Consider the following 27836-nt stretch of genomic DNA (forward strand, 5'->3'; position numbering starts at 1 on the left):
GTGTGGCTCCCTCGGGGAGTCGAACCGATGACTGCAGGGCTCTTTGCTCCACCCTAAACTCGAAGTTTCTGGTTGCACACGCCAACTTCCCTCTGCCCTCGGACAGGGTCACCAAGACATCTGGCCTCCAATACATGGCGTTGCAATGTGGTAATAAAACAAAGGCACCACTTCACAGTTAGTTATATGGCTCTGGAGTGATTTAGAACAGAGATTACCTAGGAGGATCCCTGTTATATATATTTGCTCGAGTCATTATGCTTATCGCTCACCCAGTCTATGCAAGTGACAGCTTGGGAGCTAATTGATTGACGAGAGCTGGCCGCTACATCGCGTAAAATTCCTTCTTAAGCTGAAGTGATCAGCTTGAATCCACTCCTTCGGAAAGTTCAGGGAACGTGCCTTCGCAATAGACGAAGTGTGAGATCTTATCTGAACTGGAGTGATTCATCGTGAAATCTGCCTAAGCTGGAACGATTTATTGGAATTTACTCTTCGGAAAGTTCACAAAGCATGACTTCGCAAGAGACGAAGGCTACAAACGTTTACTGACCAGGGAGAGATTTATTGCCAAAAGCTGAAGCATTATATCTGTCTCTGAGTTATTTGAAGAGAATTAGCTCTTGAATAGAGACTGGGGAAAAAACAGCAGAAATCGTAGTCTGCTTTAAATTGTTTTTTCTATATGAGAAAACAAAGCTGTTTTCGAATGATCAAGAGCTTGGAATGCGGACAGCGTAGCAACGACCTTGGGAGTCCCTGGTTACCAAGTCTTGGTGACATACCAGGCGATAAGGAGAAAAGAAAGCAGATCTGGCTTACGTTAACAAGCTCAGAATGTCTGAAATTAAATCTGATGTTCAGTCACAAGGTAGTGATAGTGGAGCACGGCCTAAAGTGGAAAAAAGGGCCATTAAGCTTACTCAAATTGGCAAAGACATGGCTTATGAAAGCAATGAGAAGCTGAAGAAACATAAATATAAGATGGCTGTGAAGACCATGGAAAATCAGGAAAGAAGGCAGAGGTGGAGCTCAATCTGGATCAACTTAACCACCTCAAGGATGAAATCTACAGCATCTATGAAACATTGAGAGAGCTACAGTTAACACCAGAAGACCAGGATGAGCAAGACAAATGGATGCGGCAGGTGGTCGAAAATCTCGATGGATTTATTCAAGATGTTGTTGAATGGCTAAGCCAAGTAGGTCATGAGGCTGCACCCTCCAATGTTGATGGCGCCTTATGCCAGGGTGGCGATGATGTAGACTCCATCGGACCTGGAGATAGTGCTTCAAATATTTCGAACTCTAAGTTGAGCATCAAATCTCGTGCATCTTCGACGCTTTCTGATCATAAGGAGGCTGAGGTGGAACTGGCTGTTCTTGCAGGGCAAGCTGCGTTCATGGTACAGAAGCACGAGATTGAGAAGCTAGTAGGCCAAATGGAGGAAGATAAGAGGCAAGAAGAAGCATGGAGGAGAAGACAACTGCTAGAAGAAGAAGAACGGAGGAAAAGACAATTAGATTACAAGAAGAGGAGTGATCAATTGAAAAGAGAGAAAGAACAATTGGAGTTGGAGTCTAAAATGGCAGCAGCCAAGACAAAACTCAGTGTACTTAGCGCTCCAAGATCAAGAAGCAGCTCGATAGTATCCGATAGGATGAGTTCTTATCCAGGACAAGGAGCGGCCCAAATCCAGGTGCCAGTTGGACGGGAACCATCCGCGACTGAACCCTGGCATGAATTGGAGCCACAGGTTGTTAGACCGAAGCAAACAACTTTATGGGAATATTGATGAGGCCAAAACACCAGCAGCTGCTAAAGGCCCTACCTCCAGTAAGTCAAGAGAGAAGCCGAGGATGACCAAAAGCAGTTTTGCTATGGCTGCCGAACCCATGGAAGAACAGGCCCAAGGGAACCTGACAACTAAAGGAGAGAAAGCTGACTCACCTATCAGCAAGCAGCAAGATCCTTGTCTGTTCTGCAACATGAGGGGTCACACACTGGAGAAGTGTCGGCAGATCAAAAAGAAGGAACTAAAGGAGAGAAGAGAATTTATAAAGGAGAATAGAATTTGTTTTGGATGTTTGAAAGAAGGTCATATGAGTAGAAAGTGCAAGAATCGTTTGACTTGTGCTGTATGCAAAGGATAGCATCCTGAGATACTTAATTTTGAACAGAAGGTCAAAGAAGGGAAACCCGAGTAGCCAGCCAAGGAAAAGGCGAGCCAGAGTGATGCCACTCCTCTTTCTCCGATGTGTGGACATATCGGGGCCGGTGAAGAAACTTGCATCCTCTCAACCGTACCAGTGCAAGTGAAGAGCTACAATGGGAGCACGGTGTTGCAAACGTGTGCTTTCTTGGATGGTGGAAGTTCAGTTACTTTCTGCACCGGAGGCCTGGTAAGAAGGCTGAAGGTCTCAGGACAAAAGAAGAGGTTTACCCTGCATACCATGAATCAAAAGAAGTCTATAACCAGTTGTGTTATTTCAGGTTTGGAAATATCTGGTCTGGACGGCAATGATTTTGTTCAACTACCAGACATGCTTACCAGTACGACCATTCCTGTTTCACGGTTAAGCATTCCTACACAGGAAGATCTGGAGTAATGGCCTTATTTGAAGAATATCAAGATAACTGAAATAGCCTGGTATTGACTTACTCATTGGAGCTAATGCTTCCAAGGTATTGGAACCTTGGGAAGTGGTCCACAGCAAAGAGGATAGACCGTTTGCCATGAAAACCTTGTTGGGATGGGTTGTTTGTAGTCCACTGAGAGAGGACCATGACAACAGCGTTGGAAAAGGCTTTCCTACAGCGGTTGTTAATCGAATATCCGTTGTTAATCTGGAGGAACTTCTGGTCAAACAATACAACCATGACTTCAATGAAGAATCCAGCAAGGCCAAGAAAGAAATGTCAAGAGAAGAGGTAAAGTTCATGGATATTATGAATTGTTCGGCAAGGATGACAAATGGACATTATTGTCTGGACTTACCTTTCAAGCAGGAGAATACCAGCATGCCTAAAAATCGTTGCATTGCAGAGCAGCGTGTCCAGAGTTTGAAACGCAAGTTTAATAAGGATGAAATGTTTTGCAGTGAATACATATCTTTCTTCACGGAAATGATCGATAGTGGTTATGCTGAAAGGGTATCAATGGACCAGCTGAATCGCAATGATGGGAAACTCTGGTACATCCCTCATCACGGGATGTATCACTCGAAGAAAGGAACCATAAGAGCGGTCTTTGACTGTGCAGCAGTCTTTAAGGGGACATCACTTAACTGCCAGCTGTTACAAGGTCCAGACCTAACTAACTCACTCATTGGAGTCCTCATCAGATTCAGGCAAGAGTCAGTTGCTTTGATGGCGGATATTAAAGCAATGTTTCATCAGGTCAAGGTATCGGAAAAGCATGTTGACTATCTGCGATTTCTGTGGAGGCCCGACGGTGATGTGCAGCAAGATCTTGTGGAATACCGGATGAAGGTGCATCTTTTTGGAGCCGTGTCATCACCAAGTTGTGCAAACTTTGCATTGAGAAAGACTGCTGAGGACAACGGAGCACACTTTTCGGAAGAGGTGGTAGACACGGTGAAGAGCAACTTCTATGTGGATGACTGTTTGAAGTCCATGCCTTCGGAACTAGAAGTAGTCCAGATGGTAAAAGACCTGACTGACATCTGCCACATGGGAGGATTTACGCTATCGAAGTGGATCAGTAATAGCCGTGCTGTACTAGCATCCATTCCTCAAGCAAGTAGAGCTAAAGAGATCAAGGAGTTGGACTTGGAGCAGGACAATCTGCCGTTGGAGAGAGCACTAGGATTGTACTGGTGCATGGAAACCGATGGGTTCAAGTTCAAAATTGATGTACAGGAACGACCATGCAACAGACGTGGCATCCTGTCAGTAGTTGGCTCTATTTACGATCCTCTAGGATTTCTGGTACCATTTACTCTACCTGCTATGCAGGAATTCTGCAAGGAGAAGCTTGGTAGGGATGACGATATACCCCAAACTTTCCATCAGAAGTGGACAGGATGGCTGACGGATCTTGATTACGTCTGCTACTGGAAGCTTATACTTGACTTAACATGGACTGATGATTTTGTTGATTGAATAAATACTGTAATAGATTAGACACCAATGTATAGTGCATGCTTTGATTATGTATGGAGTTTTTTTTTCTTTGGCTCCTCTTTTTTTTTGTATTAGTATTTGCTGCGCTATACACTTATAACAATTAGGGGCCGGTGTGTAGGAGCCATTTTGCCTTTATTAGTTATTTTTACTTATTATTATTATTACCTTGTATCCTGCTGTAGTTTGGACACTATAGAGTTAATGCAATGCTTAGGTAGGGGCTGGGCGGAGCTAGAATGCGGGCAGTTGGGTACGTGCTGGCAGAGTGTGTGAGCCGGGAGGTACTGACAGAGGTTCAGCCAAAGGCTCCGCCAAAAGATTCATTAGCCAAGATGTAATCGGTTGTAGATCTTATTGACGAGAAGATTAATACAGATTCCGCCGAAGTTATATCTGGCAATTCGTATCGATCGCATAGACTGTGGTAAGATAAGGAATTTTACCTAACAAATCAATAACCAGTCGATGACAAGAGATTTGCCAATAAGTTTATTGCACCTTCAAAATAAAGACTAACTATTAAAACGTCAAGGAGGATCTCTGTTATATATATTTGCTCGGGTCATTATGCTTATCACTCACCTGGTCTATGCAAGTGGCAGCTTGGGAGCTAATTGATAGACGAGAAACTGGCCACTACAGTCAGAATATTTTACCCAAAGCGGAAATGTCAAATACTAGAGGGTATCGCTTTTAGGTGAGAGTGGGAAAGGTAAGAGTAGGCAAGGGAACTCTGTTTTTCCTTCCGCAGATGGTGCCTGACTCACTGAGTATTTTCATTATTTTTTATTTTAATCAATGAAAGCTGTAAATAGTCCAACAGTATAGAGCAAATGTAACAGTAAAACACCATTTAACATGGATAATCAAAGGCCTCATAAATTAAATAACTTGTCTTTGCATAGAGGCTGGCTGAATTTTCCCAGCATTTTCTGTTTTCATTTCTAATTCCAGCATTTATGATTTTATTTATTCTTTGACACACCATAAAAGATATAAAGGAATTTGTAAAAATATCACCACAAAAATTAGATATTCTGAATTACTGTGAAAAATAACAAAAATAACAAAAATATCCCAAGCACCATCATTGGGCATATGATATGATACGGTAGAACTTTATTTATCCCAGGAGGGAAATTGATCTGCCATCAGTTATAAAAACACAAAATAAATGAAACATGAAATTAAAGTGACGTGGAAAGGATTGGGGATGTGCAAAGATCGGGGAATCAGTCTCAGTCTACCCCACGACAGAGTTTGAGGAACTCTGCAGTTTAAGGAGCATTCTCCCCTCCAAGACCACCTCCCATGAATACAATTCCGCCCCAGGACGGATCCAACCTTCCTGATGAGTTTGTATACCAGCCGATCAGAAATAAAATTCAACCAATACTGAAAAATATTAATAAAAGTTCTCACTTTCTTTGGTGTACAATCATGAGTTTCTGCTATACTCTTCTTTCCGGGTAGTCCCCCTGGGTTGAGGATGACTTGCATTAACTGAAGTTCTGTGTGTTGGGAAGTGACTGGTGGGAGCTGTGAAATCTGCAGACTTTGTCACGAGTAGTATTATTACTCGTGACAAGGTAGGATGTGATCTGCCGCACTCTTACAATTTTCGCTGGGCTTCCACATGTTCTCGGAGACTCAATGTTCTCAATACCATCCTAGTTACTCCTCTTTTGATCAGTCAGATTTTTTTTCAAATATCTGAGAATATTCCACTTTCTCAAGGAAGCCTAGTGTATTCAATTTCCTGTCCTCCTGCCATGACAGATCGCAGAGCAGTGTCTTTGTCAGGAGTCTGATATCATGTAACGCAAACACTAGGGCCTGCCCATTGGAGCAAGGCATATATAATTAAAGTCTTGATACTGTTTTTTTAAGTTTAGTTTACGGTCACATGTATCGAGGTAAAGTGAGATGATGGTTGGTATGTTGGTTTGGAAGAGGTCAATGCCTTTGATTTGATATTGCTAATGAAAGGTTAGCAGGGTGGATAAATACCTCTGCAATGCTTTGTTTATGGTGTCTGCTGTTGGTAGGACCAATATCAGAACAGGAAGGAATGGATGATAACTGTCCACAACACAATACGTTTTCTGCCATATCCTTTCTCAGATAGCCAGAGGCTGTGCTGGTGCATTGGAGGCAACCATGCGCTGATAACTGATAACTTCCGAGGTTTGAATAACCCAAGTAAACTGGGACAAGCCAATGTTGTGCCACAAATCTGACCGTATGTTGCACAAAGGGCTCGAAGGGCCGAAGGGCCGAATGGCCTCCTCCTGCACCTATTGTCTATAAACTTGCAGTTTGTATCAAAATAGGAAGGGAGGAGGAATGAAGGGGACTGGCTTAAAATTGTAGAGTATGTTGTACAAAATGTAAAGAGAAACTGCAGTGCCGTATGCAGAAAGAGTGAAAGAAAATCCAAGCTCTTCAAGTTTAGTTTAGTTTATCTCCACATGTACCAAGGTACAGTGAAAAGCTTTTGTTGCACGGTATCCAGTCAGTAGAAGCCCTTTGTCCCGACCCCCTGACATCAGTCTGAAGAAGGGTCTCGACCCGAAACGTCACCCATTCCTTCTCTCCCGAGATGCTGCCTGACCTGCTGAGTTACTCCAGCATTTTGTGAATAAATCGATTTGTACCAGCATCTGCAGTTATTTTCTTATACTACTTGTTGCTCCACTGCGAATTCTCCTCAAGGTATGTCCATTTTGAAGAAGTTTTCCTCCTCTCTTCGACGAGAGTTTAGCAACATGCTCTCTCGCTGCTCCCCCTCTGTGATTTCTCCTGCCCTCCTACTCTATGACCACATCTTGACCCAGACTCGCTACCACAGCCACATCTGGCCTTTGTCCCGCCCCCCTGACATCAGTCTGAAGAAGGGTCTCGACCTGAAACGTCACCCATTCCTTCTCTCCCGAGATGCTGCCTGACCTGCTGAGTTACTCCAGCATTTTGTGAATAAGTAGAAAGACAATAAATGATTACAGTTGAGTCATTTACAGTGATAAGGGAATAATGTTTAATGCAAGATAAAGCCAGCAAAGTCCAAACAAGGACATTCCGATGGTCACCAAGGAGGTAGATTGTTCAGCACTGTTCTCTGGTTGTGCTAGGATGATTCAGTTGCCTGATAACAGCTGGGAAGAAACTATCCCTGAATCTGGGGAGTTACATAGGATATCTCAGAAGCCTCCTTGAGGAAAATATGTTCTTACAGTAAAAAAAAAGGTTCTTCCATAAATGAGCCAACAGTGGAAGCATTCGGCTCCATGCAATCTTGCAGTAAGTCGATCTGGAGGCCCAGATGGTATATCTGGAGGAGTAATAAAGTCTTGTGCTACTCAGCTTGCTCCAGTGCTCACCACAATATTCAACCTCTCCTTGGCAAAGTCCGTGGTCCCTGCATGCTTCAAAAGATCCATCATTGTACCGGTGCCAAAGAATGCCTCTCCAGCATGTTTAAATGACTACCGACCGGTGGCCCTCACCTCGGTTGTCATGAAATGCTTTGAGAGGCTAGTCAAGAAGCACATCTGCGCCCTCCTTCCTCGCAACATGGACCCACTACAGTTCGCATACCGTCCGAACAGGTCCACGGATGATGCGGTCTCCTAGGTTCTACACACCGCTCTCTCTCATCTGGACAGCCAGGGGGGCTATGTGAGGATGCTGTTCATTGACTTTAGTTCAGCATTCAACACAATAGTCCCCAGCAGACTGGTTGAGAAGCTGCTGAAACTGGGGCTTAGCACCCCTCTGTGTGCCTGGGTCCTGGACTTTCTCACTGCCAGGCCCCAAGTGGTCAGGATGGGGGAACACACATCTAGCTCCCTCACCCTGAACATAGGATCCCCCCAGGGCTGCGTCCTTAGCCCCCTACTGTACTCCCTGTACACACATGACTGTGGGGCCAGGTTCAGCTCAAACTCCATCATCAAGTTTGCTGATGACACTGTGGTGGTGGGCCGGATCTCCAACAACGATGAGAAGGCCTACCGGGAGGAGGTGGCTGATCTGGCACTCTGGTGTCAGGACAATAGCCTCCTCTTGAATGTCACTAAAACAAAGGAGCTGATTGTGGACTTCAGAAGGGCTAAACATCCAAGGACGTACACGCCACTGGAGATAAATGGGTCTACTGTGGATAGGGTGAGCAGTTTTAAATACTTGGGAGTCCGCATCACAGAGGATCTGACGTGGGCAACGCACATTGCCGCACTGGTGGGTAAGGCTAAGCAGCGCCTTTACCACCTTAGACAATTGAGGAAATTCAGAGTGTCTCTGAGGATCCTTCATTGCTTCTACTCTGGGGCTGTAGAGAGCATCCTGTCCGGCAACATTACAGTCTGGTTTGGGAACAGCTCTGCCCAGGACAGGATGGCCCTGCAGAGAATAGTGCGTTCGGCAGAACGCACCATGGGAACTACACTCATCCCCCTGCAGGACCTATACATCAGGAGGTGCAGATCCAGAGCAAGCAAGATCATGAGGGACCCCTGCCACCCCAGTAACGGACTTTTCCAGATGCTACGATCAGGCAAACGCCTCCGCTGTCACGCTGCGAAAACGGAGAGGATGAGACGGAGCTTCTTCCCACAGGCCATCAGGACAGCACGGTAGCGCAGCGGTAGAGTTGCTGCTTTACAGCGAATGCAGCGCCGGAGACTCAGGTTCGATCCTGACTACGGGTGCTGCACTGTAAGGAGTTTGTACGTTCTCCCCGTGACCTGCGTGGGTTTTCTCCGAGATCTTCGGTTTCCTCCCACACTGCAAAGACGTACAGGTATGTAGGTTAATTGGCTGGGTAAATGTAAAAATTGTCCCTAGTGGGTGTAGGATAGTGTTAATGTACGGGGATCGCTGGGCGGCACGGACTTGGAGGGCCGAAAAGGCCTGTTTCTGGCTGTATATATATGATATGATAGGACTGTCAACTTTTATAACCCCAGAGACTAAATTTTTGTCGACACTAATAGTAACTTATTAACTTTATTTATATGCTGTAACTGTAATTCTTTTTTGTGCACAACCCGCAGGCATTGCCACTTTCATTTCACTGCACATCGTATGTGTATGTGACAAATAAATTTGAATGAATGAATGAAATGAATGAATGAATTCCAACATCGACGTCTGGAGACTGGAGATTGACTGCGCTCTGGACGTCGCGACGTGTGACGTCATGCGCTCGGCTCACGGAGACCCAATCAGCTGTGGCCGCAGCGGAGCGAGCGGTGACGCCGCGCACTCGGCTCAGGGAGAGCCAGTAGGATGCGGCCATGGCCGAGTTTAAATCGTTTGTTTGGAACGTGTGGCGGTTGAGGGACGAGGGCGCGTGAGTGTGGAGAGTAACGGCCGAGGTCCGGCGCTTCACAGGCTGATCCGTCTTTCTTGTAAGTCCCTTTCTCTTCCCACTACTCCCAAGGGAACGTTATCGGGCGTTGATTACTTTGAGCGCCATAGTTTAACTATTAATTGATTTAACAAGCTTTCAGCAAACTGATCGTCTTAGTGAAGAGGAGCGAGTGTGTAGCGGGGCTTGGACCGTACGGTTCACGGGCGAGCGGACAGTTTTCTTTCGTGGAAGCCCACTTCGGCAAACAAAAGAAAAGGCAAACACCACCCGCGTAAATGCTGAACTCCAGCACCCCGAGAGTTTAAATAAAAACGGAGGTATCTACTGGGGTGACTGCGACGCACGACATCGGGTCAGTACCTCCACGAGTTCTGGTTTCTGGTTGATTACTGCGCAAACACCTCATAAGTGGATGTCTCGCGCAGGTCGGCGTGAGTACAGTAGTGATTAAATTTTGAAGTGGGCCTTTCTGACCAAGTTGAGGAGATCTAGTTGCTCAATCCCCTTTTTAAATGACTGAACATCGGGAGCGGCACGTGTGTTGGGTGGTAGCATATCCCATTCCCTTAACGTTCACTGACAGTGCCAGTGACATTTCATCTTGAGAGGGCAGTTGTGTAGGAAAATAACTGCAGATGCTGGTACAAATCGAAGGTATCACAAAATGCTGGAGTAACTCAACAGGTCAGGCAGCATCTCTGGAGAGAAGGGATGGGTGACGTTTCGAGTCGAGACCCTTCTTCAGACTGAAGTCAGGGGGCCGGGACAAAGAAAGGATATAGGTGGAGACAGGAAGACAGAGGGAGAGCTGGGAAGGGATGGGGAAGAGAGGGACAGAGGAACTATCTAAAGTTAGAGAAGTCAATGTTCATACTGCTGGGCTGTAAGCTGCCCAAGCAAAATATGAGGTGCTGTTCCTCCAATTTGCGGTGGGCCTCACTATGTCATGACACTGAAGGAGGCCCATGACAGAAAGGTCAGAGTGGGAGGGGGAGTTGAAGTGCTCAGCCACTGGGAGATCAGGTTGGTTAAGGTGGACTGAGCGAAGGTGTTGAGCAAAATGATCGCCGAGCCTGCGTTTGGTCTCGCTGATGTAGAGAAGTTGACATCTGGAACAGCGAATACAATAGATGAGGTTGGAGGAGGTGCAGGTGAACCTCTGCCTCACCTGGAAAGACTGTTTGGGTCCTTGGATGGAGTGGGGGGGGGGGGGGGAGGGGAGGTAAAGGGACAGGTGTTGCATCTCTTGTGGTTGCAGGGGAAAGTGCCTGGGGAGGGGGTGGTTTGGGGTATGAAGGGACGGGTGGACCAGGGAGAAGGTTTCTGCGGAAAGCAGAAAGGGGAGGAAATGGGAAGATGTGGCCTGTAGTGGGATCCTGTTGGAGGTGATGGAAATGTTGGAGGATAATTTGTTGGATATGTTGGCTGATGGGGTGGAAGGTGAGGGGGACTCTGTCCTTGTTACGAATGGGGGGGAGGGGGAGTAAGAATGGAGCTGTGGGATATAGAGGAGGCCCTAGTGAGAGCCTCATCTGTAATGGTGGAGGGGAAGCCCTGTTTCCTAAAGAATGAGGACATCTCTGATGCCCTACTGTGAAACTCCTCATCCTGGTCGTAGATGCGGCATAGACGGAGGAATTGGGAGTAAGGGATAGACTTTTTGCAGGAGACGGGGTGGGAAGAAGTGTAGTCCAGATAACTGGGAGTCAGTGGGTTTGTAGTAGATGTCGGTCACTAGTCTGTCTCCTGTGATGGAGATGGTGAGATCCAGAAACGTAGGGAGATGTCGGAGATGGTCCAAGTATATTTAAGAGCGGGATGGAAATTAGTGGTGAAATGTATAAAGTCAGTGAGTTCTGCATGGGTACAAGAGGAATCGGGGACTGACCGTATTGTACAACGAGGAGCCGGTGTGAACACGAGTCAGAACAGAACTACATGTAACGCTAAAAAGCACGGACTGACCATCGAGCCTACGCCACTGTTCAATATGTCACTTTTTTCCAGTCGGCTTCTCATCGTGTTACTATTCTACATTGCGGTGAAAGGTCGTTGATCCCAACGGTTACTCTCTTTACAGATGTAAGATATTACAGCTTCAGCATGTAGATGGAAACAAGCATAGGTTTTCAGCACACGTTGTTGCCAGTGTTAGGGGACAAGGACCCATCATTTATTTATTTGCCTCCACTCCGATTTGAGATTTGTAATAGAAAAAAATCATGTGGTTAAAGTGCACATTGTTAGATTTTAATAGAGACCATTTTTATACATTTTGCTTTCACCATGTAGAAATTCCAGCAGTGTTTATACATAGTCCCCCCCCATTTCAGGGCACCAGAATGTTTGGGACACAGCAATGTCATGCAAATGAAAGTAGTCATGTTTAGTATTTTGTTGCATATCCTTTGCATGCAATGACTGCTTGAAGTCTACGATTCATGGACATCACCAGTTGCTGGGTGTCTTCTCTGTGATGCTTTGCCAGGCCTGTATTGCAGCCATCTTTAGGTTATGCTTGTTTTGGGGGCTAGTTCCCCTCAGTTTTCTCTTCAACATATAAAAGGCATGCTCGATTGGGTTCAGATCGGGTGATGGAATTGGCCACTAAAGAATTTACCCTTTTTTAGCTTTGAAAAACTCCTTTGTTGCTTTAGCAATATGTTTGGGATCATGTGTATCGAAGGTAGACACAAATGCTGGAGTAACTCAGTGGGTCAGGCAGCATCTCAGGAGAGAAGGAATGGGTGACGTTTTGGGTCAAGACCCTTCTTCAGACTGATGTCAGGGGAGGGGGCGGGACAAAGATAGGATGTAGTCAGAGACAGGAAGACTAGTAGGAGAACTGGGAAGAGAGAGGGGAAGCAGGGACCACTTGAAGTGGGACAAGTCAATGTTCATACCGCTGGGGCGTAAACTACCCAAGCAAATTGCTGTTCCTCCAATTTGCGCTGGGCCTCACTCTGACAATGGAGGAGGCCCAGGACAGAAAGGTCAGATTGGGAATGGGAGGGGGAGTGGAAGTGCTGAGCCACCGGGAGATCAGGTTGGTTGATAGATAGATAGCTTTATTTGTCATCCAAATTGGACTAAATTATGTCACCCACAGTCCAACAACAAAAGCATTAAAATAGGCATTAAAATTACACAACCCCAAAAACACACAAAAGAAGAAACATCCATCAAGAAAACATCCATCACAGTGAGTCTCCTCCAGTCCTCTCCTCACTGTGATGGAAGGCCACAATGTCTTTTGAGACGGACTGAGTGGAGGTGTTCAGCGAAACGATCGCCGAGCCTGCGCGTGGTCTCGCTGATGTAGACACGTTGACATCTGGAACAGCGGATACAATAGATAAGGTTGAAGGACGTGCAGGTCAACCTCTGCATCACCTGGAAAGACTTTCGGTCCTTGGATGGAGTTGAGGGGAAGGTAAAGGTACAGGTGTTGCCTCTCGTGCGGTTGCTGAGGAAAGTAGCTGGGGAGGGGGTGGTTTGGGTGGGAAGGGACGAGTGGGCCAGGGAGTTTCGGAGGGAACGGTCTCTGCGGAAAGCAGAAAGGAGTGGACATGGGAAAATGTAGCCAGTGGTGGCATCCCGTTGGAGGTGGTGGAAATGTTGGAGGATAATTTGTTGTATGCGATGGCTGATGGAGTGGAAGGTGAGGACAAGGGGGACTCTGTCCTTGTTATGAATAGGGGGAGGGGGAGCAAGAGCAGAGCTGTGGGATATTAAGGAGACCCTAGTGAGAGCCTCATCTTTTATAGACAATAGGTGCAGGAGTAGGCCATTCAGCCCTTGTAGCCAGCACTGCCATTCAATGTGATCATGGCTGATTATTTACAATCAGTACCCCGTTCCAGCCTTCTTCCCATAACCCCTGACTCTGCTATCATTAAGAGCTCAATCTAGCTCTCTCTTGAAAGTATCCAGCGAATTGGCCTCCACTGCCTTCTGAGGCAGAGAATTCCACAGATTTACAACTCTGACTGAAAAAGTTTTTCCCCATCTTCGTTTTAAATGGCCTAATTCTTAAACTGTGGCCCCTGGTTCTGAACTCCCCCAACATTGGGAACATGTTTCCTGCCTCTAATGTTACCAATCCCTTAATAATCTTAATGGAAGAGGGGATCTCCCGTTCCTAACGAATGAGGACATCTCCGATGCCCTAGTATGGAACACCTCATCCTGGGCGCAGATGCGGCGTTGACGGAGGAATTGGGAGTAGGGGGTAAGAGTTTTTACAGGAAACAGGGTGGGAAGAATTGTAGTCGGGATAGTTATGGGAGTTAGTGGGTTTGTAGTAGATGTTGGTCACTGAACATTATCTTGCTGAAGAATGAATCACCGTCCAATGAGTTTTGAGGCATTTGTTTGAACGAGCAGATATGATGTGTCTATACACTTCAGAATTCATTATGCTACTACCATCAGCAGTTGTATCATCAATGAAGATAAGTGAGCCAGTACCTACAGTAGCCATACATGCCCACGCCATAACACCCCCACCAATATGTTTCATAGATGAGGGTGGTATGCTTTGGATCTTGGGCAGTTCCTTCTCTCCTCCATACTTTGCTCTTGCCATCATTGATATAAGCTAATCTTTGTCTCATCTGTCCACAAGACCTTTTTCCAGAACTGTTGTTCCTCATTTAAGTACCACATGGCAAACTAACCTAGACATCCTATTTTTGCAGCTAACCAGTGGTTTGCATCTTGCAGTATAGCTTCTGTATTTCTGTTCATGAAGTCTTCTGTGGACAATGCTCTTTGACAAATCCACACCTGACTCCTGAAGAGTGTTTTTGATGTGTAGGACAGGTGTTTGGGGATTTTTCTTATTATAGAGAGAATTCTTCTGTCATCAGCTCTGGAGGTCTTCCTTGGCCTGCTAGTTGCTTTGTGATCAGTAAGCTCACCATGCTCTTTCTTCTTAACGACCCAAACAGATGATTTTGGTAAGCCTAAGGTTTGGCTGATGTCTCTAACAGTTTTATTCTTGTTTCTCAGTCTCATAATTTCTTTGATTTTCATTGGCACGACTTTGGTCCTCGTGTTGATAAACAGCAATAAAAGTTTCCAAAGGTGATTGAAAGACTGGAGGAAAGATTAGGTGCTGAGGGCTCTTGTATCTGCATTAAGGGGGCATTTAAACACACTTGAGCAATTACAAACACCTGTGAAGATTTCTGACCATCCACACAAGTTTGTATACTTGTTTTAGCACTGTCCTTTTGAGTTTCAGCAGCAATTTCAACTGCTGTGACTGGAAAGTCATTGTCCACTGCTTCTGTGATGTAGATAGCACCTTCAGTGCACACATCTGATTCTTCATGAGGCAAACGTGACAATGCATTAGCGATAGTATTTTCTTTTTAGCTGTAGTCATACTGTAACAGGAACTGCCCAACACTGCATTCTTGAGGCTGCCATTGTCGGTATTGCTGACTGAGGACCAAGAATAGCGGGAAGTGGCTTATGATCAGTAACCAGATTTCAGCTTCCACTTTACTTTTCAGCGAATATGGCACTGGTCGCGGTCTGCAGTAGACAGTTGATTGTTGACTTTAGAAGAGGAAGGCCACAAACCCATCTTCATTGATTAGTCGGTGGTGGAGTCAAAAACTTCAAGTTCCTGGGGGTGCGTATCTTTGAAGATCTGTCCTGGACCTAGCATATTGGTACAATCAAACAAACCCTATCAATGCCTCCACTTTCTTAGAAGATGAGGAGATTCAGTATGCCAATGAATACTCTCGAACGTATACAGGTATATGGTAGAAAGCATATTGTCTGGTTTCATCGCGGCCAGGTTTGTCAACTCATTCAGAAACAAAGGAGATTACAAAATGTGGTGGACACTGCCCGGTCTATCATGGGTACTGACCTCCCCACCATCGAAAGGATCTATAAGAGGTGCTACTTCAAAAAGGCAGCCAGCATCACTAAGGACCCACAGCACCCTGGCCACGCTAGAAGAGAGATATACAATAATTAAGGGTGGCAGGTGGGGATCAGTCTTTAGGATTTAAAATACACAGAGTGGTACGTATATGGAACTAGCTATGGAGGTGGGTGAAATTAAAATGTTTTAAAGGCATTTGCACAAGTACATGGACAGAAAAGGTTTAGAGGAATATACGGACAAAACAGGAAGAGACATTGTGATCAATATTGAGTTGGGCCAAAGGGCTGTTTCTGTTTTGCATAACTTAGTAACTCTTTAAATATAATCTAAAACAAAAAAGCTAAAACTGCTCAATATGTTTAGCAGCATTTGAGTGAAGAGGAATGGTTTTCATTTGAGATTGATGAGGTTTTCTGTTTTTAGGTCAAATAGGACTGCTGGAGTGCTCGAAGGGATGGCTTGATTTGGAAGCTATAGACTTTCCCCACAGTCGTTCAAGTCAAAAGTGTTTAATTGTTATATGCACGTGGACTAGAGCAATAAAATCATTGCTGCAGCTTTACAGGCGCAATAATGCAACAGCACAAATCATTTATTGTACTATTGATATATTTATCATAGATTTGGTCAACAGACTATAATAGTGCAGGCCGAAGTTCGTAGTGCAACCTTACACAGTAAATAGTAGTACCCTTCTGTGCCATACTTTAAGTGTCTGTCTCTTAAATATACTAATGGTATCTGATTCCATCCCCAACTCTGGCAGTGTTTCATCAACCATTCTGTCCCCCTGAAAATGTGGTGCCTAGGCTGGGCTTTAGGCGGTCGATCCCAACTTAATTGGGACTTCCACGCTGATCGGCGGATTGAATTTGGCCCTTGCAACCGGGGCTCTGGAATTCTGGCCGATCTGTTCCCATAGTTGACTTCCGTGGCCTGCTTTGCCCCCTAAAGGTCGTGACTTCTGGTTTGGCAAAGCGGATAATACGCCAGGGCTCTGGAACCAATGGTGCCAGAAAATCGGTGGACCGGTAGCAAAAGTGCAAAGAACAAACTTTTCTCGCCATTTTTCTTACAACTTCAATAATGTTTAATATCTCTTTTGTAGCGAAAAACTATTAAAGGATTAAGAAAGAAGATGGCTTTTGAAAACTGTCAAAAGATGTCATTCCAAGAAAATCTGGAAGCTATTAAAGAACGAATGAAAGAAAAACGAAATCAGAATCAGGCCAAATTCAACAGATCTAAACAGTGTTCAAAAGTTAGTTCCAAAGTACTGAGTAAGTATTGAATTATATTTCTATGAAAATTTCATTTTCAGTTTCTTCCAGCACTTTTAAAACTTTTTTAAAAAACATTTTACAGATAAGAGCTCTTTCACTAAAAGTATCCAAGCAAACAATCAAAGCCTAGCTTTGTCTCTACAAGCAGAAAAGAAGAAACTGAGGGTTGCATCTGATATCATTTTGGCCTTGAAAAAAGAACGACAAGCAATGATGTTCTACATTCTTATGCTAAAAAAACAGCTTGGAGGTCAAGTTGAGGTATCCAACCAAATCCAAACTTATTCATTTTTAATTTGTCGTCATTAATTAATAATAAATGCCTTTAAGTTCTACTGTATCATGTTATGGAAACTATTTTAAAGTCTTGGATTTTTTTTCTCAGTGTAGTTTATGAATGTTGGCTCTGAAATGATTACGAAGCACCAAAATAAAAATGAGCAAATGAATGATCAGTACGATTTTTAATGTTTGAAAAGCTTGTAGCTTTGGTGAAGGGAAGTTAGTGTTTCAATCTTCTAAAAAGTATGACCACATCCTTGCTGCTTGTGAGTGGTCAGTGGCAAAATTGCTTGACTGCGAAGCTCAAAGATGTGGAGACCTTCAGGCCACAGTCTTCTGCACTTTTTAGTTTAGTTTATTGTCACGTGTACAATGAAAAGCTTTTTTTTTTGTGTGCTAACCAGTCAGCAGAAAGACAATATATGATTACAAATGGTCCGTTTACAGTATATTTTGCTAACCCTTGGGTGAAGATTTTTTTTCTCATTCCTGTCCTCTGTGATGGTCTTGTGTAAATTCATAGATCTTGTATTCCATTGCCAGGCATTTCGGTTTTGTAAATGGGGAGTAACATTTGAAAATATTACATTTGTTGAAACTGATAAATGTTCCATTTGTTCATCCAAGTTAGATGTGTTGATAACAATTCGAAATATTTAATAGACAATATGTGCAGGAGTAGGCCATTCGGCCCTTTGAGCCAGCACCGCCATTCAATGTGATTATGGCTGATCATTCTCAATCAGTACCCCGTTCCTGCCTTCTCCTCATACCCCCTGACTCCGCTATCCTTAAGAGCTCTATCTAGCTCTCTCGTGAATGCATTCAGAGAATTGGCCTCCACTGCCTTCTGAGGCAGAGAATTCCACAGATTCCCAACTCTCTGACTGAAAAAGTTTTTCCTTATCTCCATTCTAAATGGCCTACCCCTTATTCTTAAACTGTGGCCCCTGGTTCTGGACTCACCCAACATTGGGAACATGTTTCCTGCCTCTAACGTGTCCAACCCCTTAATAATCTTATACGTTTCGATAAGATCACCTCTCATCCTTCTAAATTCCAGTGTATAGAAGCCTAGTCGCTCCAGTCTTTCAACATATGACAGTCCAGCCATTCCAGGAATTAACCTAGTAAACTTACGCTGCACGCCCTCAATAGCAAGAATATCCTTCCTCAAATTTGGAGACCAAAACTGCACACAGTACTCCAGGTGCGGTCTCACTAGGGCCCTGTACAATTGCAGAAGGACCTCTTTGCTCCTCTTGTTATGAAGGTCAACATTCCATTGCCTTTCTTCACTGCCTGCTGTACCTGCATGCTTCTTTCCCAGATCTCGTTGTACGTCCCCTTTTCCTAACTTGACACCATTCAGATAATAATCTGCCTTCCTATTCTTACCACCAAAGTGGATAACCTCACACTTATCCACATTAAACTGCATCTGCCATGCATCCGCCCACTCACACAACCTGTCCAAGTCACCCTGCAACCTCATAGCATCTTCCTCACAGTTCACATTGCCACCCAGCTTTGTATCATCTGCAAATTTGCTAATGGTACTTTTAATCCCTTCATCCGTCATTGATGTATATTGTAAATAGCTGAGTTAGACACATTTTCAAGTAAATAGCTTGAGTTAGACACATTTTCAGCAAAGCAGAAAGAATGAAGAACCATTGTAATACACAGTGTTATGTTTGTTACAGAATTTGAGATTAATCCCTGATCCTGTAGGAGAAAATCTAAGCATCTTGGAACAGGATTTGGTGCATAGTTTACCATATTGTTCGTTTCCCATTGAACCTGTCATTCAGTAAGTATGTTTTGAAATATTAGAATTGGGTGTGGGATGGAGAATTTAAATATCAGGTGACTGGAAGCTTGACTCCACTATCAATGTTGACAACAGTACCTACTATATTTCATTTAAGGACTCCATTCCATGCCCCTAGTTTCTGTATTTCCGTTGTTCATGTCCTTTTGACGATAGTGGCTTTCCTTCTTCCATAGTTGATGAATTCCCTCACCACAAATCATTTATTATCTATTATCTCTTGTCTCTTCTTCCTGGCTGAGGAAAAGGTTCCAGTGATCTTCACCGTCCACCTCGGCAACCCTTGCACTCAAGACATCTTTGCATTTTCTGGCAACTTCAAAAGGATTCCATCCCAGATGCACCTTTGCTTTCAACAAACATCTCCAACAAACACTTCCTGAGGGAAATGTGACGTAATACCTGCTTTTGTTAATATAGCCTTTTTATAACTACAGTACCCTCCATAATTAGGACAAAGACCCATCATTTATTTATTTGTCTCTGTACTCCCACAATTTTTGATTTGTAATAGGACAAAATCACATGTGGTTAAAGTGCACAATGTCAAATTTTAAAGGCCATTTTTATATATTTTGGTTTCACCATGTAGAAATGACAGTAGTGTTTATACATAGTCCCCCCATTTCAGGGCACCATAATGTTTAGGACACATGGCTTCACAGGCATTTGTAATTGCTCAGGTGTATTTAATTGCCTCCTTAATGCAGTTATAAGCGAGCTCTCAGCACCTAGTCTTTCCTCCAGTCTTTCCATCACCTTTGGAAACTTTTATTGTTGTTTATCAACATGAGAACCAAAGTTGTGCTAATGACAGTCAAAGAAGCCATTATGAGACTGAGAAACAAGAATAAAACTTAGAGACATCAGCCAAACCTTAGGCTTGCCAAAATCAACTGTTTGGATCATTAAGAAGAAAGGGAGCATGGTGAGCTTACTAATCACAAAGAGACTAGCAGGCCAAGGAAGACCGCCACAGCTGATGACTGAAGAATTCTCTCCATAATAAAGAAAAATCCCCAAACACCTGTCCGACAGATCAGAAATACTCTTCAGGAGTCGGGTGTGGATTTGTCAATGACCACTGTCTGCAGTGGACTTCATGGACAGAAATACAGAGGCTGCACTGCAAGATGAGGGCGGCACGGTAGCGCAGCGGTAGAGTTGCTGCTTTACAGCGAATGCAGCGCCGGAGACTCAGGTTCGATCCTGACTACGGGTACTGCACTGTAAGGAGTTTGTACGTTCTCCCCGTGACCTGCGTGGGTTTTCTCCGAGATCTTCGGTTTCCTCCCACACTCCAAAGACGTACAGGTATGTAGGTTAATTGGCTGGGTAAATGTAAAAATTGTCCCTAGTGGGTGTAGGATAGTGTTAATGTACGGGGATCGCTGGGCGGCACGGACTTGGAGGGCCGAAAAGGCCTGTTTCCGGCTGTATATATATGATATGATACGATATGATATGTAAACCACTGGTTAGCCGCAAAAATAGGATGGCCGGGTTACAGTTTGCCAAGAAGTACTTAAAAGAGCAATCACAGTTCTGGAAAAAGGTCTTGTGGACAGATGAGACGAAGATTAACTTGTATCAGAGTGATGGCAAGAGCAAAGTATGGAGGAGAGAAGGAACTACCCAAGATCCTCATCTCATCTGTGAAACACGGTGGTGAGGGTTTAATGGCCTGGGCATGTATGGCCGCTGAAGCTACTGGCTCACTTATCTTCATTGATGGTACAACTGCTGATGGTAGTAGCATAATGAATTCTGAAGTGTATAGACACAGCCTATCTGCTCAATTTCAAACAAATGCCTCAAAACTCATTGTCTTGCTGTAGAATGAACTGCCAGCCAATCCTCCCAAACATACTGCTAAAGCAACAAAGGAGATTTTCAAAGCTAAAATGGTAAATTCTTGAGTGGCCATCTGATCTGAACCCAATTGAGCATGCCTTTTATATGCTGAAGAGAAAACTGAAGGGGACCAGCCCCCAAACCAAACATAAGCTAAAGATGGCTGCAATACAGGCTTGGCAGAGCATCACCAGAGAAGACATCCAGCAACTGGTGATGTCCATGAATCGCAGACTTCAAGCAGTCATTGCATGCAAAGGATATGCAACAAAATACTAAACATGACTACTTTCATTTGCATGACATTGCTGTGTCCCAAACATTTCTATTAAAATCTCAAATTGTGGAGTACAGAGGCAAATAAATAAACGTTGGGTCTTTGTCCCAAATATTATGGAGGGCACTGTAGTTTGAATTATTTTGAAAACATCTGGACAAATTATCTTGTTTTGTATACAAGTGTAAAAAATATATACCTTTTTGTGTAATGTCTTTCTTTTTAATGGCTTTTTTCAGGGATGTTGCAAAGGATATTCCATTGGAAAACTCCAGAGCTGATTGCAACACACCTGCAGAGAACCTAACTGTATTACCCAGTCTAGAGGACATACAACCTACTTCAGTAAATATATCAAGTGGTAAGACTATGCACAATAAATCTTAAGGATGAGAAGAAAATACTCTCAAATCAAGAAAAAGTTCCCTCCATGATGTTCCAGTACTCTTGGCAGGAGTACCTGTCGTATTTGTGTGTTACATGATTTGCCTGGATAACATGCAAGATTTTTCCACTCTATCTTGGCATATGTGACAATAATAAACTAATACCAACCCTACATCATCACCACTCTGGGTATTCTATGTAGTTTGGCTCTAGCAATAAATTTTGGGTGGTCTGGTTCACTTAGAATACCTAATAATTCATTGTATATTTATCATTGATGCTTCTAATGTGCCAGTAAAGCTGAAGCAAATAAGAATTTTGTGTAAGAAGGAACTGCAGATGCTTGTTTAAACTGAAGATTGAAGACACAAAAAGCTGGAGTAACTCAGTGGGACAGGCGGGACTGACGAAGGGTTTCCACCTGAAGCGCCACCCATTCCTTCTCTCCGGAGATGCTGCCTGACCCGCTGAGTTACTCCAGCATTTGGTGTCTATCTTCGCAAATAAGAATTTCATTGTTCCAGTTCAAATTTAGTGCATATGACATAAACACTCTTGATTCTTAATTTAAAGCAGTTTATTGGCCTTAAACCAACTTGCCATGATTTTGATCATTCATGGAAAATGTTGGTATCAGTTTCAGCTTATAGGTCCAATGCATATTTGACCTGGGAAGTGTGACAAACCTGGATTCAATACTGCAAAATCAATTTCTGCAGCGAACAAAAGTGAACTTTGCGATGTTTTTTAAAAAAAATTCCAATTGTATAGGTCTGTTTCCCAAATGTATTTGCTATTTAAACAAAAGGATATTAATCTGACTTTGATTTCTAAGTATTTCACTTTTTGTTTTCAAAAAGGGAGAAGATCTACATGTCATCTCAGTCCAGACTCTGATAGCAATGCAGTAACTTCATTCGATGTATATATTGAAGGACTCGGGTTGCCAAAGGGGGTTTCAAGGAGGAGGCGAACTGGGAGGAAAACCTCCCGTTGCCTTGAACACTTGGACACTTTTCACATTTCTGAAAATGACTCTGAAATGTCTTGGGCAAATGAAGAAGAAAAGTTTGCAAGGCTTAGACCCCGAACAAGCAGCAGAGATCAAAGTCAAAACACAAGATGCATCACGAAAGAAAGACAAAATTCCCTGGATTGCAGTGATACTTATAATTTTGATAATGAAGAGTGCATTCACCTTACACCTTTTCGCAGGAAAGATGAATCAATTGCAGTTGGGAATGTGGACAATACCTGTTCAGAAGATGAGTCAGATGATAGCCTTTATATACCCCCTGCTGATAAAAGACGTAGAAAATCGAATTATAATCAAGCTAAAAATGAAGGGACAACAGCTTTAACCACCAGCTCCAGATCAAGCAGAACACTCCAAAAAAGGGTGCACAAAGATAGTGAAGTTATTAAAGAGGAGCAGATCAATGGCAAGTATAAGTGAAATTGTCATTTTGATCGGTTGTTTAACACAGTTATTTGAAAGCCTTGCTCTGGTTCTGTCGACCTATTTTTCTGATAACTACTTATTCCCTGGCTACAATACTGGGTAGGAGCTAGATATCCACAGCATTAGGCCCTTGCTTTGTGTACAATATATATTCCAAGATTCCACTGAACTGGAAGTGCACTGCATTGAAACAACCTCCTTGCTGATTTCTGCATTAATATCCTAGTGCTCCTGCTTCATTTTTCTTCTATTCATACAAAGTGGACACCCATTAAGGGTGATATGGGCAGGAAAAGGCTGTTGTAAATTTGGAGCTATTCGTATGTGCCTTGGTACTGTGTTATGAGGAAATCCAATAACTAGTTACCTGGTACTGGTCAATGGTGTTTTTTTTGTATTTTGATTTCCTTTCCTTGAAGGATAATATAAAGTAGTTTGAAGCATTCACAGATTTGTAAATAACTGTAATCAAGTGTTTAGACAATCTCAAAGTGGTTTGTGTACTTGGCTGCCTTTTGTACCAGCTGATAATTGGTCAAGAGAGCTTTCAACTTACTGCAATGCTTGTGATAGGGGAGAAAGGCCAGCTCTTTCCTGGTGTGATTATCTAAACAGATGCTGGGCCAGGATTTAGTTTTGAAGTTCTCACTTTAATCCACTGCCATACTTACAATAGACTTGCACCCAAATAGAGAGCATTCCTGCTTTAAAGTCATGGTATCAATTGACCAGTGGCTTTTTCCCATCCAAGAGAGCAAGGAATGCAATCTGCTTTAATTGTCTTATTCCTGGAGTACATTTTCATAAATATTCCTTTTACAATGTCAGCTTTTTAACTGAAACTCTTGAAATGGTATTGACATTAATTATTTGAATGTCTTTATTTTACGGATAATAAGTTGTACAGGGTAACAGTGAAAGTAAGTGGTTCTAATTTATTTTATTCAATAGGTATACCCAATGAATATGAAGGTTGTAAAAAGACTGAAAAGGATGTGCAGTTGCATATTGAGTCTGGCAGTACACCAAGAAACATTTCTGTCAAACCTCAAGGTGTGAAGAATTTTCTAAATTCTGAAGGAAGCTGTATTGTTGAATAACTCAAACCTGTACTGAAGAAATGTTTATTACTGGAACGAGAAGGGGAGAAAATTGAAGATGGTGGGATGGCTAAGGAAACACATAAATTCTTAAAGGGACAGGGTGTGGATTTTATGTATCAAATTGTATTAGCTCGAGTAGGCGGCACTCACATGGTGGTAGAGTTGCTGTCTCACAATATCATATCATATATATACAGCCGGAAACAGGCCTTTTTCGGCTCTCCAAGTCCATGCCGCCTAGTGATCCCCGTACATTAACACGATCCTACACCCACTAGGGACAATTTTTACATTTACCCAGCCAATTAACCTGCATACCTGTACGTCTTTGGAGTGTGGGAGGAAACCGAAGATCTCGGAGAAAACCCAGGTCACGGGGAGAACGTACAAACTCCTTACAGTGCAGCACCCGTAGTCAGGATCGAACCTGAGTCTCTGACGCTGCATTCGCTGTAAAGCAGCAACTCTACCGCTGCGCTACCGTGCCGCGACTGGTTCGATCCTGACAGACTGGTTCGATCCTGACTACAGGTGCTGTCTGTGTGGAGTTTGTACGTTCTCCCTGTGACCGCATGGGTTTTCTCTGGGTGCTCTGGTTTCCTCTCACATTCCAAAGATGTGCAGGTTAATTTGCTTTGGTAAAATTATCCCTAATGTGTAGGATAGAACTATTGTACGGGTGATTGTTGGTCAGCATGCACTCAGTAGGCCAAAGGGCTTGTTTCCATACGGTATCTCTAAACTAAATTAGACTAGCGTGAAAGGAAATTATACCGATAGCAAATAAATGCTCTGTTGGATTTATTTCCTGTACTGGTTAGTATCATTTTAGTTTGAGGATATTTATTGAACTTTTAATTTATATAAGAAAATTAATGAGAATTTTAAACTTTGGTGTTGGGATACTAATTAATCAAAATGATTTAAAACAAAATATACTAACAATTCCTTATCAACAATGCTCATTTCTGGTAAATGGATTTTTTTTAAATCACTAATGTCCATTGGGAAACTATGCCTAGAGCACAGCTGTATTTAAAAATAAATATTTTTAAGATGTTTTATTCATGCAAACTTTTTTTCTCAACAGTGAAAGGCTTTGGAAGTCGTTTCAGTTTGAGCGATGTTACCAATTGTTCATCACTGCCCGCTGAAAACATGAAAAATATGGTAGAAAAAACAAATACGATTTCACCCAAGGCTGCTCATAAGCGGCGCTGCACCATCCTTATAAATTACAAGGAACCAAGTCTCCATTTGTAAGTTATGCTTATCCTTGTATATCCAAAAAGTTACTTCGGAACAGGTAGCCTTTGTGCGAAGGCACCTCCAAGCTCTTATTGTAGAATTGTGCACTCCAATTCCACTTTAGGAACCTTTTCCACACATTCTTAAGTTCCTACTAATGAAATGGCTTTTGTTCTTTTATTACCATTTTTTATTCTTTGTAATTATCTGCCCCTTTTTACTTATTCACTTAATAAATCTTAAAGCTTGTGACCAGGCGGCTACTTGACTTGGCAGGGAAAGAAAAATTCTTTCCATTCTCCTTATTTTAAAAGACAATGGTGTCTAATTACTTTGAGGAAGCCACGTGGATTTTTTTTTCTCTGCTTCCCAATTTCAAAAGTAACTTAAGTGATTTTCTAGTTCTTGGTAAAAATCGCATAATCAATTAGACCTGTGTAATACAATAATAATAATAATAATACATTACATTTATATAGCGCTTTTCTAACATTCAAAGACGCTTTACAAGGTTTACTAAGACATAAAAGAAAATAAGTAGATAAATGAGTTAACGAAGAGAAAAGGAAAAAGAAGGAGAGGTAACGGTCAGTGATTGAAGGCAGTGCTGAACAGATGAGACTTCAGTGATGTTTTGAATGTTGATCATGTAATTTATATTGTGGAAATGTGCATTGTAGCTGAAATATGTATCTTTATTTGAACTTCTAGCCGAGATTCGTTAGAAGACTGCACGAGGATGCAAATAATGAATGCAGATTTGATTTTCTCATCTTGAGTAACATTGAACTAATTAGATTCAATTGATTAAACTCGCAAGGGAAGGTATCACAAAATGCTGGGATTAACTCAGCGGGTCAGGCAGCATCTCAGAGAAGGAATGGGTGACATTTTGGATCGAGACCCTTCTTCAGACTCCAGCATTTTGTGATAGCTTCGATTTGTACCAGCATCTGCAGTTATTTTCCTAAACTTGCAAGGGAGATTAAAATATGGAACAAGAGCTTCCATTTAATCCTTATCTGTGTCTTTGTTATCCATGCACTTGACCAATTCAAAACCACCTAGGCTGACCTAGCACCTTCCATAAATACAATCACTTCCAAATTCCACCTGTGTTCCAGTTCACATGAACACCATAATTGATAATTCTGAGCTCACAAAGCAACATTCACTCCTGGTTTTGCAGAGTGACAGTCTGTAAAAATGTCTTCCTAGTTTGCAAATTCCACTGTGCTGTAATCAAGTGTAGTCCTAAAAGTCTCAAATTCCTATCTTCCAGTTCTCATCTTGTGGGTGCCCAAGTTTAATCACTCTTCTATCCGCGATGTAGTGGCCAGCTTCTCGTCTATATCAATTAGCTCCCAAGCTGCCACTTGCATAGCGATAAGCACAATGACTCAAACAATAATAACAGAGATCATCCTTGACGTTTAATAGTTAGTCTTCTTTATTTGAAGGTGCAATAAACATATTGGCATATCTCTTGTCATCGACTGGTTATTAATTGCTAGGTAAAATTCCATATCTTACCACAGTCTATGCGATCGTTACTGGTTGCCAGATATTACTTCAACAGTTTGTATTAATCTTCTAGTTAATAAAACTTGCAGGCAATTTATCATGGCTGATAAATCTTTTGGCGGAGCTTCTAGCTGACCCTCTGTCAGCACCTCCCAGCTCACCCACTCTGCCAGCACGTACCCAACTGCCTGTACTCTGGCTCCGCTCAGCCCCTATGTAAGCATTGCATTAACTCTATAGTGTCCAAACTACAGCAGAATACAAGGTAATAATATCAATAAGCAAAAATAACTAATAACCGCAAAATGGCTCCTACACTCAATAAAGCTCTCAGCCAGCACTCTCTTTCCACCAATCTCCCCTTTATTTCCTTTTACAATTTTGAACATCTTCCCTCATGATTTGAAATATTTAATAAATGCAGTTGCAATGGAAACTGGTTTGAAGCAAATGTTACTGTATGTTGAACTTCCTCACTTTCCTGTTGATTAATCCACAAAGTAGATTGCCCTGGGGAGTAGAATGATGTTTGCCAACTTGCATCAGTCTTGAGCTCCTCTGGATCAGTTTGGATACCAAAAAAGCACAATTACCAACTTGAGTAGTTGTGCTGTCTATTTCAGATATTTGTGATCATGTTGAATTCATCAAGTTTTGTGCTGTGTTGCTTGTAGATCTATCCACATCTATAAAATCTAATGTCCATCCAAACCCCATAACAAATGAAATTCTTGCATCAACAGTAACAAAATTGGTTATGGAAGTGGCCAGCATTATTAAACATGAAGAACTAACACAGACATAAGGATTAATTGAGTTTTTTTATCTGTCAAACAGGAAATTGCGAAGAGGGGACAAATACACTGACACGCAATTTTTGAATTCGCCAATATTCAAACTGAAAAAAACTGATGGATCGAGGCGCAAATCTGAGAAAAAACAATCTTTAAGTTGTTACGACGAAGTTTTTGTCGGCAGCTGATAGTTTCCACTAAATATGAACTGTGAGATCATGTTTAGATTTGTAATTTATAATATTAATTTTGGTTAATGTTTTTTTTCAGACTTATTAAAATTAATAGTATTATTTCCTGTTAAACAACCTTTCTTGTCACGCATTGTTTTTGCTTTATCATTTTATCTCTCT

General features: G+C 42.7%; 1 protein-coding gene across 2 annotated transcripts; it reads left to right on the top strand.

The window, feature by feature from the left end:
* The first annotated feature begins 9419 nt into the window (after positions 1-9419).
* Positions 9420-27693, top strand: LOC144609395 (shugoshin 1-like). 2 transcript variants are annotated; one of them, XM_078427862.1, is made up of 9 exons: positions 9420-9561; positions 16544-16715; positions 16801-16979; positions 18707-18813; positions 21205-21326; positions 22213-22794; positions 23766-23867; positions 25008-25176; positions 27527-27693. In XM_078427862.1, exons 2-9 carry the CDS (start codon positions 16574-16576, stop codon positions 27669-27671), a joined length of 1548 nt encoding a protein of 515 aa, XP_078283988.1. In that variant the 5' UTR covers positions 9420-9561; positions 16544-16573; the 3' UTR covers positions 27672-27693. The 2 variants fall into 2 exon arrangements, with proteins under 2 accessions (XP_078283988.1, XP_078283997.1); XM_078427871.1 differs by lacking the exon at positions 9420-9561 and adding an exon at positions 9761-9876.
* The last annotated feature ends 143 nt before the right edge of the window (positions 27694-27836 follow it).

Source organism: Rhinoraja longicauda, chromosome 2 (assembly GCF_053455715.1).
Source record: "Rhinoraja longicauda isolate Sanriku21f chromosome 2, sRhiLon1.1, whole genome shotgun sequence".
Classification (NCBI taxonomy): domain Eukaryota; kingdom Metazoa; phylum Chordata; class Chondrichthyes; order Rajiformes; family Arhynchobatidae; genus Rhinoraja; species Rhinoraja longicauda.

Bases quoted from the DNA above. Each gene is read 5' to 3' on its own strand.
- LOC144609395 (XM_078427862.1), top strand. From the start codon at position 16,574: ATGGCTTTTGAAAACTGTCAAAAGATGTCATTCCAAGAAAATCTGGAA. The intron at 16,716-16,800 runs GTAAGTATTGAA...AACATTTTACAG, and splicing joins AGTTAGTTCCAAAGTACTGA to ATAAGAGCTCTTTCACTAAA. The intron at 22,795-23,765 runs GCAAGTATAAGT...TTTATTCAATAG, and splicing joins TAAAGAGGAGCAGATCAATG to GTATACCCAATGAATATGAA.